The 14,900-nt window shown below is 44.5% G+C and overlaps 1 protein-coding gene across 15 annotated transcripts in view; it reads right to left on the reverse strand.

Moving 5' to 3' along the window:
• Positions 1 to 6,419: 6,419 nt before the first annotated feature.
• CDC42BPB (CDC42 binding protein kinase beta) overlaps positions 6,420 to 14,900 on the reverse strand; it is a 96,840-nt gene continuing 88,359 nt past the window's right edge. For 6 of the 15 annotated variants that reach the window (XM_057397112.1, XM_057397124.1, XM_057397118.1 and 3 more), the window contains 8 exons: positions 12,203 to 12,300; positions 12,006 to 12,090; positions 11,740 to 11,860; positions 11,533 to 11,650; positions 10,591 to 10,629; positions 10,354 to 10,462; positions 10,191 to 10,261; positions 6,420 to 8,179 (listed from right to left, as the gene is read on the reverse strand). In XM_057397112.1, coding sequence (XP_057253095.1) covers positions 8,048 to 8,179; positions 10,191 to 10,261; positions 10,354 to 10,462; positions 10,591 to 10,629; positions 11,533 to 11,650; positions 11,740 to 11,860; positions 12,006 to 12,090; positions 12,203 to 12,300 — 773 coding nt within the window. In that variant the 3' untranslated portion in view covers positions 6,420 to 8,047. Of the gene's footprint in view, positions 8,180 to 10,190; positions 10,262 to 10,353; positions 10,463 to 10,590; positions 10,630 to 11,532; positions 11,651 to 11,739; positions 11,861 to 12,005; positions 12,091 to 12,202; positions 12,301 to 14,900 lie in introns of those variants that run through there. The other 9 variants (XM_057397116.1, XM_057397126.1, XM_057397123.1 and 6 more) reach the window with 4 other exon arrangements.

Consider the following 14,900-nt stretch of genomic DNA (forward strand, 5'->3'; position numbering starts at 1 on the left):
CATGCACAGCCTCCTGGTGTTGCTTCTGGTTTTTAAACACTGTTTTGTAGGTATCGGTCATTTTTTAGACAGTTCAACACTGAGATTTGGGTCTTAGGTGATATGTGGGGAAGTTGGAGTCTAACTCAGCATCCTGTGCCTTAGCCAGCCCCATGCTGGACTTGCCCAGGGTACACAGCAGGCTGAAGGGTGCATCCGTGGGTGCATTATGGAAATCCAGTGCTCAAACATTTAAAAATGTAGCCTGGAGCCTTCAGGGTTTGGACCCATTATTTAGGTTTAAAAGGAGATCATTTTGCTTTCCAGCAGCATGCTCAGTGCTGGGGGATCTCTCTCCCATTCCCTGGGTGCTGGCACAAGGCACAGTCCTAAGGAAACATTTTTCTCCCCATCCTCTCCACTGATGCCTGAGCTCTGCACCCAGGCTGACAGCTATGAGACCCACTTGGACTTACCTGGGGGTTTATCATGTTACTTCCTTTGGTGAAAGAGCTCATCTTCTGGTGGCACAAGGGGTGCCGGGGCTCCCTCAGAGGGATGCAGGCACAGCACACCGGCTGGGGACAGTCATGCTGGCCTGTGTAATGAGAGTCGTGGCAGTGGCACCAAGAGGCCTCGTTAGTGGCGGTGTCTGTGGCCTGGCATGTGTCTGAATTGTGTGCCTGCAGTGTCAGGCAGCGCTTCATTACGGGAGCAGGTCTGATGGGTGAAGTGGAAATTATGGAGATGTATGCAAATTTATGCAAATTTACACTCTGCTGGGTTTTCAGTAGGGCTTGTTGGCATATTCCATAAGGAAGCAGCTATTTTAAGTTTATTATATTTTGTTCTAGTCTCTGGAAGACATAATCCCTTCTCAAAGGCCTTGGAATTCATCATTAGGCACATCAGAGCCCTAGAGAAGGGTGACGGGTATCATGTGGCAGTGAGACCATCCCTGCCACACCCCTGCCCCCAGCAAGACCTCCGGTACTGGGCAGTGCAGGCAGGAAGGACACAGACTATGAGCCACGCAGGGAACAGGACCATCTCCATAGCCCTGGTTACTGCTGTTGCTTTGCAAGCGGGGCAGAGCTGGGGCTGGTAGGAGGTCCGTGCTCCTGGGCACACTGATGGGATTTCACCATACATATCTCTATTTGAGGTGCCCCTCCAGCAGTACTGGGGTGAAAAGCAACTTGCCTGGGCAGGAGCTTCTGCTGTGGCTGTCAGGTAGTTGGTGCTGAAGGAAACAGCCACCAGCTGGGTCAAAACACAGAGGAAGCCATCGGCTGCTGCAGGCGGTGGCTGACACAGGCATGTCTGGAGTACCCAAGTTCCACCATTCCATGGTCACAGAATCAGGAACATTAGGGTTGGAAGGGACCTCTGGAGATCATCTAATCCAACCCCCTGCCAAGGCAGGGCTACTTAGAGGTGGTTACACTTACAGGAACACATCCAGGCAGATACTGGAAGTCTCCAGAGAGGGAAACCTCACAGCCTCCCTGGGCAGCCTGTTCCAGGAAAAACTGAAAAAGTTTTTCCTCATGTTGAGGTGAAACTTCTTGTGGTTTAGTTTATGGCCATCGCTCCTTGTCCTGTCACTGGGCACCACTGAAAGAGTCTGGCACCATCCTCCTGGCCCCTGCCTTTGAGATATTTCAATGCATTTATGAGATTCCCCTCTCAGTCCGCTCTTCTCCAAACTGAACAGGCCCAGCTCCCACAGTCTCTCCTCATAAGAGAGATGCACATCTGTGGAGAGCAGTGACCCAGGTCCCCAAAACTCGCCCCGCAGCACAATGTCACCCCACGACGTGAACCCAGGGGTTCACACCCCTACCCCAAAGTCCTCATCCAGCCCTCAAGAGGCTGGACAGGACCCCGCAGCTGGGGGCTGGTGTGGACACGGTGCAGTATGATCAGCCCGCACTTTGCTGCTGGTGAGGCGCTGGTGCCGCAGTGTTACCATGGTGCCTGCAAGAGCAGCCGCAGCATCCGCTGGTCTTGCATTGTGCCGTGGCTGGGTCTCACTGAGGAGGGGAAGGCGGTCATATCTGTACAGCTGTTGTGCCTGCTGCCTGTGAGAGCCTTTTTGTGCTCTTTCTCCCTTTCAAATCAGTTCACTGCAAGTGACTGAATCTCCTCTAGCTTACAAGCCTTTAAATACACATACTCATGATTTATTTTTCCACAGCTGACGCCAAGGCAGTGCTGTATGCTGGAGGCCATTGCACCAGGCATCCCATTGCACCAGCTCTGCTCCATGTAAGGAGAAGGCTCCCCAAGGAGCCCCTTGCCACTCATCCTGGAGCAAGTTGCATCCCTCTGTGTGCTGCTTTTGGACCCCTCGCTGCAGGATTGTAAGGAGTCTCAGTGGCTGCATCCCCACAACATATGCTTAAGGTGAGAGGCAAGAACATCCCGTGGCTATATGATAAGAAGGGAAAAGGCAATCCATTGGCAACAGGGACAGTTCACTGCACAAGATGGTGGCAGGATGGTATCCTTCCCCTGCCAGCACCTGAGGACGTCAGCTTTGTGTCCCACCTGGGCACGGGGGACTCTCAGCACGTACCAGTATAGTGTGACAGCCTCTGGGGAGGCACAGCTCACTGCACAGGTGGCATGGCACGGAGGAGACGGTCCATGGATCACCGCCTGGTCGCCCCTCTGTGTGGGGTGTGCAGATCTGCTGCTGGCGAGGCTTCGTTTTTAAAATGCATTAGCCGCTCGAGGTCACTTGCAATAGAGGCTTTAATTAAAGTAGAGATCAATTTTTGTCAGCACACTAGCAGAGCACAGTCTGTACTTTTCCTCCTGGAGCCGTGTTCACTTGCTTGCACAGAAAGCGATGCAGAGAGGGGGAGCTCTGCAGACAAAACCGAAGCACCAGAGTCAGTTTGTGATGGTGGGGGCCACCAGCTGCTGTAGAACCAGCTGTACCCATGATGACCACCCTGCACACCGGCGCACACAGACAGCACACTGTGTAGGTGGGGTAATGCAAGGGGGTTTGGTACCTAAGAATCTCACAGAATTATAGCATAGTTAGGGTTGGAAAGGACCTTAACATCATCAAGTTCCTGGGATCCTGCCTAAACAAGTAGTCTGACCTGCAGATATCTGTGGTAAGCAGCACATTAGGTGGCTGTTTTTTGTCGCTGAGGCTGTGCACAGCATAGCTGGGCACCTGATGGCTTTGCTCTGCTCCCAGGGTCCCCAGCTGTGACAGACTAATGAAAAATGCATTAGTGTTAATGGCAAGATCTCAGGAGTCATTGCTTGCTGGGGTCTTAAAAGAAAAAGCAACCTGCACGCTATTAATGAACACCAACTCATATCATTTGGCCTTCCCATCACACATTATGGCTGCCCACAGAAGTTATACAAACCTGGGTTCAGACAGTGCAGCAGGCAGCGGCACTCAAAATACCACCAAGCCTGCAAACAGTTGTGGCCCGGGGCATTTTAGTTATTTATTTGTCTATTTATTTACTCATTTAGCTGTCTATTTATTTATTTACTTAGCAGGAGACAGCAACAGCAGCAGCTGCAGAAAAGGGGGTTTGGTGAGGGATGACACCACTGGGATGCAGGAGCTGGCCAGGGCGCTGCAGGGTGGCAGCAGAGCTGTGGCCATCTCCTCCATCAGCACGCAGGGCTCCACGTTGCTCTCCCTCACGCGATCGCAGAGCAGGGACTGCGTAAAAAACTGGAAAGCAGGCGACGCCGCGAAAACCTGGGAGTTTATCTATGAGAAAGCAAGCGACAATGCTGCATAAAACTGTGTAGTCAGGTGACAAAAAAGTGCGGCAGCTTATTGGGGATCGGGGAAAAAAGATGCTGCAAGGACGGGGAGGCGGCTGATTCCTGAGTTCAGGCTCCTCCTCTGGCTGGAGCGCAGCACTGCAGCTCTCGCCCGCCGAGCACGTACGTCCTGCTGTCCTCGGCTAACCCTGCTGGCAACGCTAGTCTGAGCATCATTCCCCGGTGGGAAATGCTTTGCACAAGTCCGGCTTTCCGTGACATCCCGCAACAGGCGTGCAGCTGATGTCCGGTCTCGCCAGCACCCCATGTCCCCAGAAACACGTTTAGGAAAGCTTTGGAATGGAGCATCGTGCTGGCACTTCCCAAGCACTGTGCCTTCCCTCCTGCCTCCCTGATACAGTGCCTGTGGCACCCCCTTCCCCTCCGACCCCGCTCCACTGCCCTGACATGCCAGGCCTGCAGCAAAGGGGCTTCTCTGCACTGGGTGAGGGTGGCAGCAGTGGCAGATCTTGCCCCACGAGCTGCGAGGAGGCCAAGGCTGCCAAAGACGGATGTAAGGGGGAACTGAGAGGGGAGCCACAGTTATAGAGGAGCAAGCAGCCAGGAGAAGGCAGGTCCAGCCCTGCTGCCTCTGCAATGGAGGGCAAGGGCTGGGCAGATGAATGTTACTTCTTGGTACATCCTCCTCGCTTCTGCCTGCCAGACCTGCTCTGTTTAGAGCAGGCGGCATACAAACTGGAATGGGAGATGCTCTAGTAGCCCAGCATGCAAGAATACTATCTCTATTTTTTTCCTTTCAAAATAGACTAAACTCAGCAGCAAGACAAGGTTCACGGTCATGATGTGCCACCTTCCTTTGGCTGCTACTTTGCTTAATTGCACTTAAAGGCGCAGTTCAGTCCCTACAGTCATCTCTTCCCTCAAACACTTCACTGCTTCTCAGCACTAGAGTGCCAGCTCTTCAGGTTTTATGCATCTGCTTTCTCCCTGGGACACGTCATCTGGTGCTGTGTAGAAAACGAGGGTGTCTGGACCATCAGCATTTCCATGCTGAAGTCCCCTCCTTATCACTTGGCTGTGTTAAGCACTTACCCTGCAAACATGAAGTATTTATGTACCCCACCAGCAGGCTGCACCCATGCAGGAAGCTGGTCTCAGCATGTGTATGCTGCAGAGATGGTGGCAGATGAGTTCATCCTTTGGTAGCAAGCAACATCAGGATGTATTCCAAAATACGCAGCCTTTTGGGGCAAAGATCTGTGCTAGAAGTGACGAATGTGTTCTGGTGAGTGGTACACCCATCACCCAAGCTTCAGGCCCTGATGTAATGCCTCTGTGAAAACAGAGCGGGCAGAGGAACAGCAGAGACCAAATTATCCTTGTTCCTTGTGCAACTCAATTCCTCACTTGTGATACTAGACTGGTACCCTCCAGGGAGAAGAAACTGCACTGCCAGAGGAACATTCACATCAAATCTTGAGTTTCTGCATTTCTAAAAGTTCTTCTGAGGGCTTAAGGAGGACTCTTTTAGGAAACCAGAATCAGAAGCCTTAAGGGAACAGAAGATTTGCAAAGGGCTGTGGTGAAGGACTTAAGGAGGAATTCTGCTTGGCCAGAGTTGGTGAAAAAAAGAGAAAGGAATAATGTATTCATACTGAGCAATTATTTTTTCTAGAAACGTTCTCCTGCCTAAATGATAACCAAGCCCTGGCATTGCTGTGTGCTATGATTTAATACCCCCATAATTAAAGACCGTTGTCATCCAAAGTCCTCACTGTGCAGAGAAAAATCAGCTCAAGAGCAGCAGAAATGTTTTTTAGAAGTTGAAGGCTGATGAGCATGAATTCACTTGTGAGAAAGCTTCCGACACACAGTCTTCAAACCTCCTGTCAGCTCCCACCCTGTCCCCAGGGCAGAGTACCGGTGCACTTTCCCCAGGGTACCCTGCCACAGCCTGCTGGCCTTGCCCAGGTAGGTTTGGTCAAGGGACAGCAGGGTCCGCAATACCCACCCACGCCTTTCCCACTGAGATAACCTGAGGAACAATGGGCAAGACAAACCACGAAATGATCCAGGAGCACTGAGGTGCTCCATAAGTGATGAGGTTATGGAGATGTAACCTCACATCTCACTAGAGATGTTGGCTCTGTTCTAGCTACAGTGAGCTCTGCAATGCTCACTGCATTGCATGAGGGGGGCTTAAAACAAACCCCTGTACTAGGGGTTGCACCATTCACACTCCAGCCCTTGAAAAGGTCCCAAGTGTTTCTTTGGAAATTACTGCTTTGACAGGTGAGAAGTCTTTATTATCACACTTAAGGTGCCTGAATAGATCCCCCAGCCTCCTCACTATGCTTCAGCCATGAGGAAACAGTCACATAAATAATTTAAAAATCAATTAATAGACCAGTGACTCAATAAAATGACAACTCTAACACAAACCAGGGGCACAAAACTTCAACACTGTATTCCACTGAAAGGACTTCCATCACTCCTGAACATGCTGTTTATGTGCAAAAACACCTTTCTTGTAGCATTGTGATACAGAGCTTCCACAAGTATCTTTTAGCTCACGTAAAGCATCCATGTGAGCAAAGTGAATTTACCATGAAACTAAAGTGAGTGTCAGTGTAGACTGTTTTCAGATGTCAAGACAGACGACTATGAACTTTAAAACCTCCCTCTTCTGCTTTATTGACAGGTAAATTGTTCAAAAATGTTCTCACAATTCAATAATTACAAAGACTTAGACTTACATTAAAAAAGTAAAAACCAGAAAACCCCCAAAGCAGTAGTGTCCAGCTCCATCTGAGCCCCTTTATAAAGAATCTGTGAAAAAGAGCAAGTACTGTCGAACACTTAACATAACAGGATTAAATGTTGACTAGAACACTCAGTTCAAACTAAAGATAAGTGCACGTCCTATACAGTGTTTCAGAAAAGAACATTAGCCATTGGTGTATCATTAGCCCATTTAAACCAAATTTTAAATACGTGACATCCAACTGTCATAGAATTGGCACAGAAGGCACACTAGTGTGACAATGACAAACTGGATATGCCAGCCGCTGAATTAATTACAAGCTTTTAATGAAACATGGTCACAAATCTTTGATTACTAAATGTATAATACATGGAAGCATGAGATTAAATATACACACAAAACATCACCACTGCACGTGGGCCATAGCAAAATATACAGGAGTGTGTTGTGCATTTTTCTACATGATCAATACTTGATTAATAATCATGGGGTCTTCATGCAGGTGAGGATACAATGAATGAGAAAAGCAGCACCCCCAGTTACATGTCCTTCACGTTCCACTTTGGTAACCAAAAAACCAGACTGATGTTTTAGTGCGATATAGTCCCTTAGATCAAGCAGACTTTGAGGGCAATGTGTCCATGAGAAGGCTTCCAGCTAAACAATGTAGTGTGTCCTTACACCAAAAAACCCATGAGAAACAACTTCTCGGAAGGAGATAGGCAGGATCTAGGAGTAAAATTTTCTTTCCCAGCAGTAATTACAGATATTTTAAAAGCCCTGACTAATGCCTGATTGATGAGGACTAAAAAGCAGGGTATAGGTAAAAGATAACTGGGAGTAAGTCCTATGTACAAGACTAAGAAGTTGGTAGAAAGATAGAAAGACAGTTATGCAGCTGTATACGTAATGGCTAAATGAATTAAAAGGCCACAGAACTATAACCAACTTTTATTTGACTTCCTGGTGATTCTACTAATGTTGGAAACGACCTACAGCTTCCTAGCATTCTCCTTAAGATTTAGGAAACAAATAGTTATGGGAAAAAGGGAAGAGAGTATTCATCTGAGGATGTAACCAGACCTGCCTGCATTTCCTATTTAGAGGTTCAAATTGTGTCTAAAAGGATTTCCTGCTAACGAGACATTACATCATTCTATAGAAAAATAATATTCCTGATATTGTAGCAACATTATCAGTATCTCTCTCTATTTCTTTTTCAGCATAAGAATAAGACTATTTACTGGTGGCCTTAAATGGTCCTATGCAATAAAACTGTGTCACAGCTGTGCAGAAAGGAATCAACCGTAACTGAGCAGTGAACAATTCTGCATAAAAAGCTCGATCGCTATTTAGTAAAGAATTTTCTTCATTTCAATAGTTTGTATCTACAATCTGGACATATATTCTTGTACAACACTAGAGATTCAGTGTCAGTCTTGGCACTAGCATCCAAGAAAGCTTTGCCCTGCTCTTGAATACTCCACAGAGTAGTGGATGATTGAAGCCAGAGTAGTGAGAGCAGTAGTGTTATGCATCACAGGTTGACTGGTCCAGTCCGTCTAGCGTAAGCTGATTCCTATGAGGAGAGTTGGGGCTTGGGGGACCACTTGGATTTGAGCTGTTGGAGGGAGTAGAGTGTTTGGTGGAGTCTGAATCAGGCTGTTAAAGAGAAACATGGAAAAAAAATATGCTTACTTAAAATCAATTCTTCACACTCCAAAGCTTTCGAAGGCACTCAAAAATTAGTGTGAGCAACACTTATGAAGCAGTGTGTATCAGATTTACTTCATTGCTAAACATTCATGCAAATACTTCCATTATCATCAACAGGCCCTAGTGCAGTCCTGAAGGTGACCTCCTGACATAACAGGAATTATGGCAAAGTAAGTGGAAATTGCTACACCTCAGGCTCCCCTAGCCACTGCAAAGCTTTCCTGTCCGAAAGCATCTCTTTGTTCACTGTTACCCTGGATTTACCAGCCTGTGTTTTTTAAACAGTTTTTATAGCCTAGGAGATTTATCTGTCCATATAAACATGTAAACAATTACATTCAAATCATCTTCAATTTGGTGAGAAGGAAGGAAGCAAGCATATGAACCCTTTACAAAACAGCAAAAGCATGTGAAGTGCCTGACAAAAGAGTGAAGCTTGCCAAGTATCAGCCTGGTGATCTGGAAACAGAATATACTTACTGGAGACACCCTGTGTCAATATCTAATAAAGACAGTCTATCCACAGTTACTTCCCCAGCGTTAGGTTGGTTGCTGAATATTTGCCTTCACAGACTGGTCTCACTTCAACAGGATGGCTGGCAAGTTTCCCACTATTTCGGTGAGTTACAACTCTGAACACTGCACACATTCACAGCTAGTGAAATACTGCACAGGAAAACCTGCTACTATCACAGCAAGTTATTTTCAAGAAAGGGAATGCATATTTAGCAAATAGATTGAAAGGTAATATCCTGCAAGAATGCTGTTCACAAGGTTTTGCATGGCTCAAACAATAATAAGATCATCCGTAACAAGATTATCCTAACACGTTCCAGTTCATGCTGCGATAAAGCCAAAATCCTAAATAAAGCCAAAGGGTGTTATTAGAGCCTCCCTTTTCAAGTTTCAAACTACTATTAAGAAGTCATAAGAAATTGTAGCATCTACTGAAAAAGAAAACATTGTAAAAACCACTACTTGTGCCTACAAACAGCAACTGTCATTAGAGCATGGAACTTGGAATTCAGGAAGGATGCTGCAGAAAACCTAAGTCAACTGACACAGTCCATCATCTGGAAGATCAAGACACTTTAAAGAACATTTATATTTAGAAATTCCTATTCTCACACACTTTCAATGGCTTATTCAAGGCAACAAAGGAAGTTGGAGCATAGCTGTGATCAGAACTCTGGACAAGTGCTTTGACTTGGGGTGTACTACGGCATCCTGCAAACATCTGCCTTCAGGAAAACACCCTTCAAAAACCATAACATTACACGGGCTCCGCGGTTGGGTACCAGAAAGTACTAAAGATGCACAGATCCTGATCTAAGGGTTTGCCTCCCAGATTATTATTTGCCTAACACTTCCCTTGCACAGGCAGTGCTTGAGTAAAGCTTAGAAGAATCTACACCCATGATAAATCAAGGAAATAAAAATGACATCTTCTCTCTTGATTCAGCAATGCCAGTTTCGTACAGCCAGGACATTTCTGTTTAGTGGCTACTGGCACATACTTTTACTCTTGCTAAAAGCAGTCTTACTTATTTTAAAATATGGTTCCTACTCAAGTTACAAGACAAAAAGTCTTCCTTAAGGCAGCACAGAAAATTACTTAACTAGTCATATTACTTTGCTATTCTATGCTAATAACCCAGAGAACATTTTTAGGAGCTTTGAGGACACTTCATCAATTAGTCACATTTCCCTTGTCTACAAAGCTTAATCCAAGACATGATACTTCTTAAAATATCACTATAAAAAGATCTTTTCACAGCTTTACTTCTGGGCTGGCATCTCTAACTTCCAGGCTGGAGAAAATATTTGTGGAAGGAAAACATCTCCATAAAGAACAGTTTTTATGAAGTATTTCCTCAGAAATTTAATTTGTTGGAAGAAAAAAAAAATCTATGGCAACAGGATATCATCAGTTTCCATTTAATAAAAGCTACTTTACCTCTTTGTCAAACTCCTGGTCAGGATCAGACGTACTTCGGGAAGGCACAGCTCCTCCCACATCACTGCCACCTGTAGAGAAAGAAGGAAAAAAGACAGGTTTACACCTCTTGTTGAACCTGTAAATTACAGCTGAGAACTGACAAGCTTGCTTCCAGCCTTACTTGATGAGGGCCATGAAATATAGGTTTTGTTTCTCTGCTGCTGCTGTTGCCGTGAGAGGTTAGCTGTAGATGGACATGGTTTTTCATCCTGTGCAGCAGGTAGAACACTCTGCAGTTGAAATGAAACACCTTGTTGATTAGCAGCAAAAGTGATCCAATTAGGAGCTGTTACTCATGAAAACTCTACTGTGCTTTTGAAGCTATTACAACCAGTGTTGGTAGAAAAACTGAACTTACTTGACCACATCCACATATTTTCAGTAACAGACACAAACCCTGAGAAAGACAGAGAAAGAACTAAGCCCCACAGCAGCCACCGGAACCTGTCAGCCAGCAAACTCTCTATGAAGGGGCAGGGACTGTACCAACAACTCTGCTTTCCTTCCTCCTCCTGCTGAAAGGACAAATGCATTACACTCTTCTGGGCTAGCTGAGAAAGACAAGAGAAAGCCCGACTAGCAGCTATAAAATGGAAGGTACAGAACATAAAAGTGTACCTTTTTGCCTTCCTCTCTTGGATTTAATACTAAAATAGCTTACAAAATGCTGTATTTGTTAAATACAATATAAAAATAATGCTATAAAGCACTGCAACTTACATGCATGTTACCTTCACAGCATTAGTTTCCCTCTCCTTGTTTTTGCTCTAGATTTGGCAAAGTGCCACAAGCACACCACTCCAGTTCCTAACAGTTTGTAGCTACTCCTACCCTTGGATAGGGAAGCAGAGGAGGGACAGGAAGAGGAAGAAAGCAGAGGGGAGCCTTGCAGTGAGGAATGGTCACCCTTAAGAAAGGTTTCAGCAGAGACAGAGCTCATGTGATAGACATGCTCAAAGCCTGTTGGAGGTGACAGCAGAGCAGAATGCCATGAGGACGAGGGGGAAGGAAGTTCATTCTATTATTTTAAGAAGACAAGAAGAAGGAAGGAGGAGAGGCTGATTATTTACAAAATTACCAACAAGGTCCTGGCAGTGATACCCGTTTCTTTCAGTGTCTCATTCGTAAGTCAGCTAACAGTATTTCCTTGCATTGCACATTAGCCAGGTTTACCTTTCTCAAAATGACTAAAAGAATTTTGTACAGGGACAATACTTGAACCCCATACAGCTCATCTTCACAGTTTTTCTGAGCAAGAACAAATGCACATATATCTCTCTCTCTTTAAAATGCATTTTACCAGCGGGAGGTCCATGAGAACCTGCATTCCATCTCCTGGTCCCATATGAGCCACGTGGTTGAAATTCGTTGGGTTAGAAATCATCTTCGACCTTAGCTCAGGGTCTCTAAGCATTTCCCTAGAAGAACAGAGTGATTTTTACTATCAGCATTCCCAGTCTCTGCACATCATCATATCTTAAGTTACATACCACGATTAAATTCTTACCGCCTTTGCTGTAATCGCTCTTCCTCAGGAACCTTAAATACAAATCTTCTTTTGCTCCTAGTTCGAAGCATTTGCTTCTTGCTGTTGTCAGATGTTTCTGGTACACTGAGGACAGCTCCTGCTGTAATATCACAATGCAATCTCATATACATAGTTGACCCAGACACATCCAATAAAAGTTTCATCTCATGCAAAGGCAACATTGCTTAAAATTGTCCTGTTAGCTTCGTATCATCTTCCCATTTCTCCCCTTGCTCAGTACTCACCTGCAAATGCGTTCTTGAAATATATTAGTCTTGGTGGCTCGCAGTTAAGGAGATTGAGCGTGCCATCCATGTTTAATGGTCTGATCTGTTTTGAGGAAGGAGGCAGAGAATTAACTCAAGCCTAGCATACACTGCGAAAAAATATCTCAATTCGGAATTAGTCCAACTAAGTTCTATATCTAAAGAAAACTACTTACCCTTCGGAGGCCAATAGTCTGGACCCATTCCATAGTGTTAACATCAAATACGTCAACACCATACTCGCTGTACACTGTTACATACGAAGAATTGCAACCTGCATAGATTAAAAAGAAACATAAAACCCTAATGTGGTTTCAGTAGTCCAGAACTGACATACCTTTGGGCAAATTTCAATACATACATGTTTTCCACTTCATGAAATATACATTTTAAACCACTTTCTCCCAGCCCTGCTTTCAAACAGATATTTTTGTGATAACAGTTTCGCTAACGACAACTCCAGCATCATGGAAAGGTTTGAGTTTGACCCTTTCAAGTATTTTTAAACTTCAAATTATGAGTTCATGAAATTGCAAAATGGCATCTGAAGTTTTCAGGCGCATACAAATTTGCTACTTGGCAGGAAGTGAGCAGCTAGCTTCTCTATAGATGCAGATTACTTCATTTTGGAAGCAGCGAACTAACTCTACATCTGCTGCAGGGGAAAAGAGAGGGCCACCATCTGTGAGGTGGGTCATGAAGTCATGATGTGGATCTGTTCTCAATTTCCTTCCTCTTTTGCTAACAATTATCTAGCTTTAGATATTCACGTATGGGCTGCTTTCATCAAGTTAACAGAAAAATGTCACAATGCTTAAAGCTCACAACCCATTTTCTCTTGTCAAACTTTTTTTTTTTTTAAAAAAGCATAAAAGGCATCAGCAGACAAGTTTATTTTAGGTCCAATGAAAAGCAGAGATCCTCAGAGCTTCATACCAATACACCTTGCTCATGTAAAGACTAGAAATTTATGAGATTTAATGGAGAAAAGAGCTGCTTCAATAAACAAAAGGAAAATAACCCAGTAGGAAATCAAACACACCACAGAATCCTCTTAGAAGAACTGAAGTAAGGTTGTGGTGCTATTTTTGAAATTCATTCACAGAAAGCCTCAGACCTATCGTAAATATATATCCCAGAAATGATTTCTAGTCAAGTATTTATTATACAGGGTCATGGCTGGCTTGGAAGTCCAAATCAAAGGACACTACTGAGCATCAGACAGAAACACCAATTGCTTCTGCCTGGCCAGCTTGTAGCCAAGGTAGCACTTACCAGTCAGAGCTGATGAGCTTGATCAGACCTCAACTGGTTCGTAGAGAGACATGTATGTGTCTGTGCTGGGGCTGCCCACGCTACAGCACTGATACTTGCTGGCTCCACATCTTTGCACTGTGCTGTAATCAAGCCAAGCAGCCCCACAACACCTACACTGACTCTTCACAGAACCAGCACATTAAGCTGGTTTAGCTGCAATGTAGACAGGCCACCCAAGATAAGAGCTGACTGTGTTAGCACAGACCTCAGCCTCTCCTAGCGTGAATGGACTGAATGCCCTAGAAACATTTTCTGCATTGTACCCTAAAACCTCTCCTACAACGTGGTCCTTTACCACAGCAGAAATTGCAATGAGGCAGAACCATTTGCACTCTGATGATCTCCTGATGGAACATTTAAAAACAGCCACCATCACTAGTCACTAACACTAGGAATGAAGAGGGAGGACGAGGCTAATGAAAAGGAAAGCAATAGTTTCCTTTGGCAGCGGAAAAAATTGCTTTTTCTAAAAAATCAGCCCTAGGCCAATGCCACTCAGGATTGCATATACAAGAATGCTGTGAAACAGTTTACAGTAAGAACAGCTTCTAGTAATAACAGACAAAACCATTGTCTAGCAAGCCTAGTTTGCTGAAATGCAAAAGAACTAAAGCTGATAAAGGAAAAGGAAACATTAGCTTTAGCTAATGGCGTTTTAAAGTAAATTTGCAGCTACAGTGTTTCCTTGGGCCCTTGCTTCAGACTTCTGTACAGAACTAGGTCAGAATAAAGCAAGCAAACAATTTCAGTTCAAGACAATTAAAATTAAACAAACTTCCATTAGAGCTACGGCCTGGCCTGATCAATGTGCACCTAACTGCTTACTGTACTATTTAAACAAAAAGCTATTTCTTGCCTTCCATCATTCAAAACATTTTAATTGCTGTTTGAGATCCAAATAGAAATCCCAGGTTTATGATTAACTTCCTTTAACTACTGAACACTTAAAAATGCTCTGCATGTACTTCTGTCCTAACTAGCTGATGAAACAATGCTCCTGAAACAAGCAGAGGGGTTGAAAAATTACCCTCCACCTGCCTATATTATTTTTGGAAACTCTTCCCCTAAAAACAGAACCAAAAGGATAACAAAAATCCCACTGTAAGTTCTGCCAAAAGTTGTATTTTTACCTCCCATTTTGTTATCTTTATGAAACTGGGTTTCGGTGACACTTCTTCAATTTTCTATTGTACTTTGAGTACAGGACACAGAAGACATCCAACAGACAACTAGACAGTTACACTTTCTAGGGGAGCAACAATCTTTACAGAATTTCACAGACCAGTAGCGTTGCACTGTCCTGCATTCAGGACTATTCTCTGCAGTTTTTGATTCCATTATTTGTTCTTCTGTATCCTGTAACAAGACAGAGCTTCTCTTCTTGCAGCATTCACTATCTCAGCCCAGGAGATGGCCAATTCCAAAAACTACCATCATGAAGAACTGCGTATCCTGTTAACTCATCAAAACTTAGATGTCGAAAGACAAACCCAAGCAAAATAGAATACAATGCTGATTATTTTTTGACAAGTAAAGCAGCAACAGGGATATGACAAC

This window comes from Pezoporus wallicus, unplaced genomic scaffold (genome assembly GCF_028554395.1).
Source record: "Pezoporus wallicus isolate ANWC-B61680 ecotype Strahan unplaced genomic scaffold, APGP_CSIRO_Pwel_v1 contig_7068, whole genome shotgun sequence".
Classification (NCBI taxonomy): Eukaryota; Metazoa; Chordata; class Aves; order Psittaciformes; family Psittacidae; genus Pezoporus; species Pezoporus wallicus.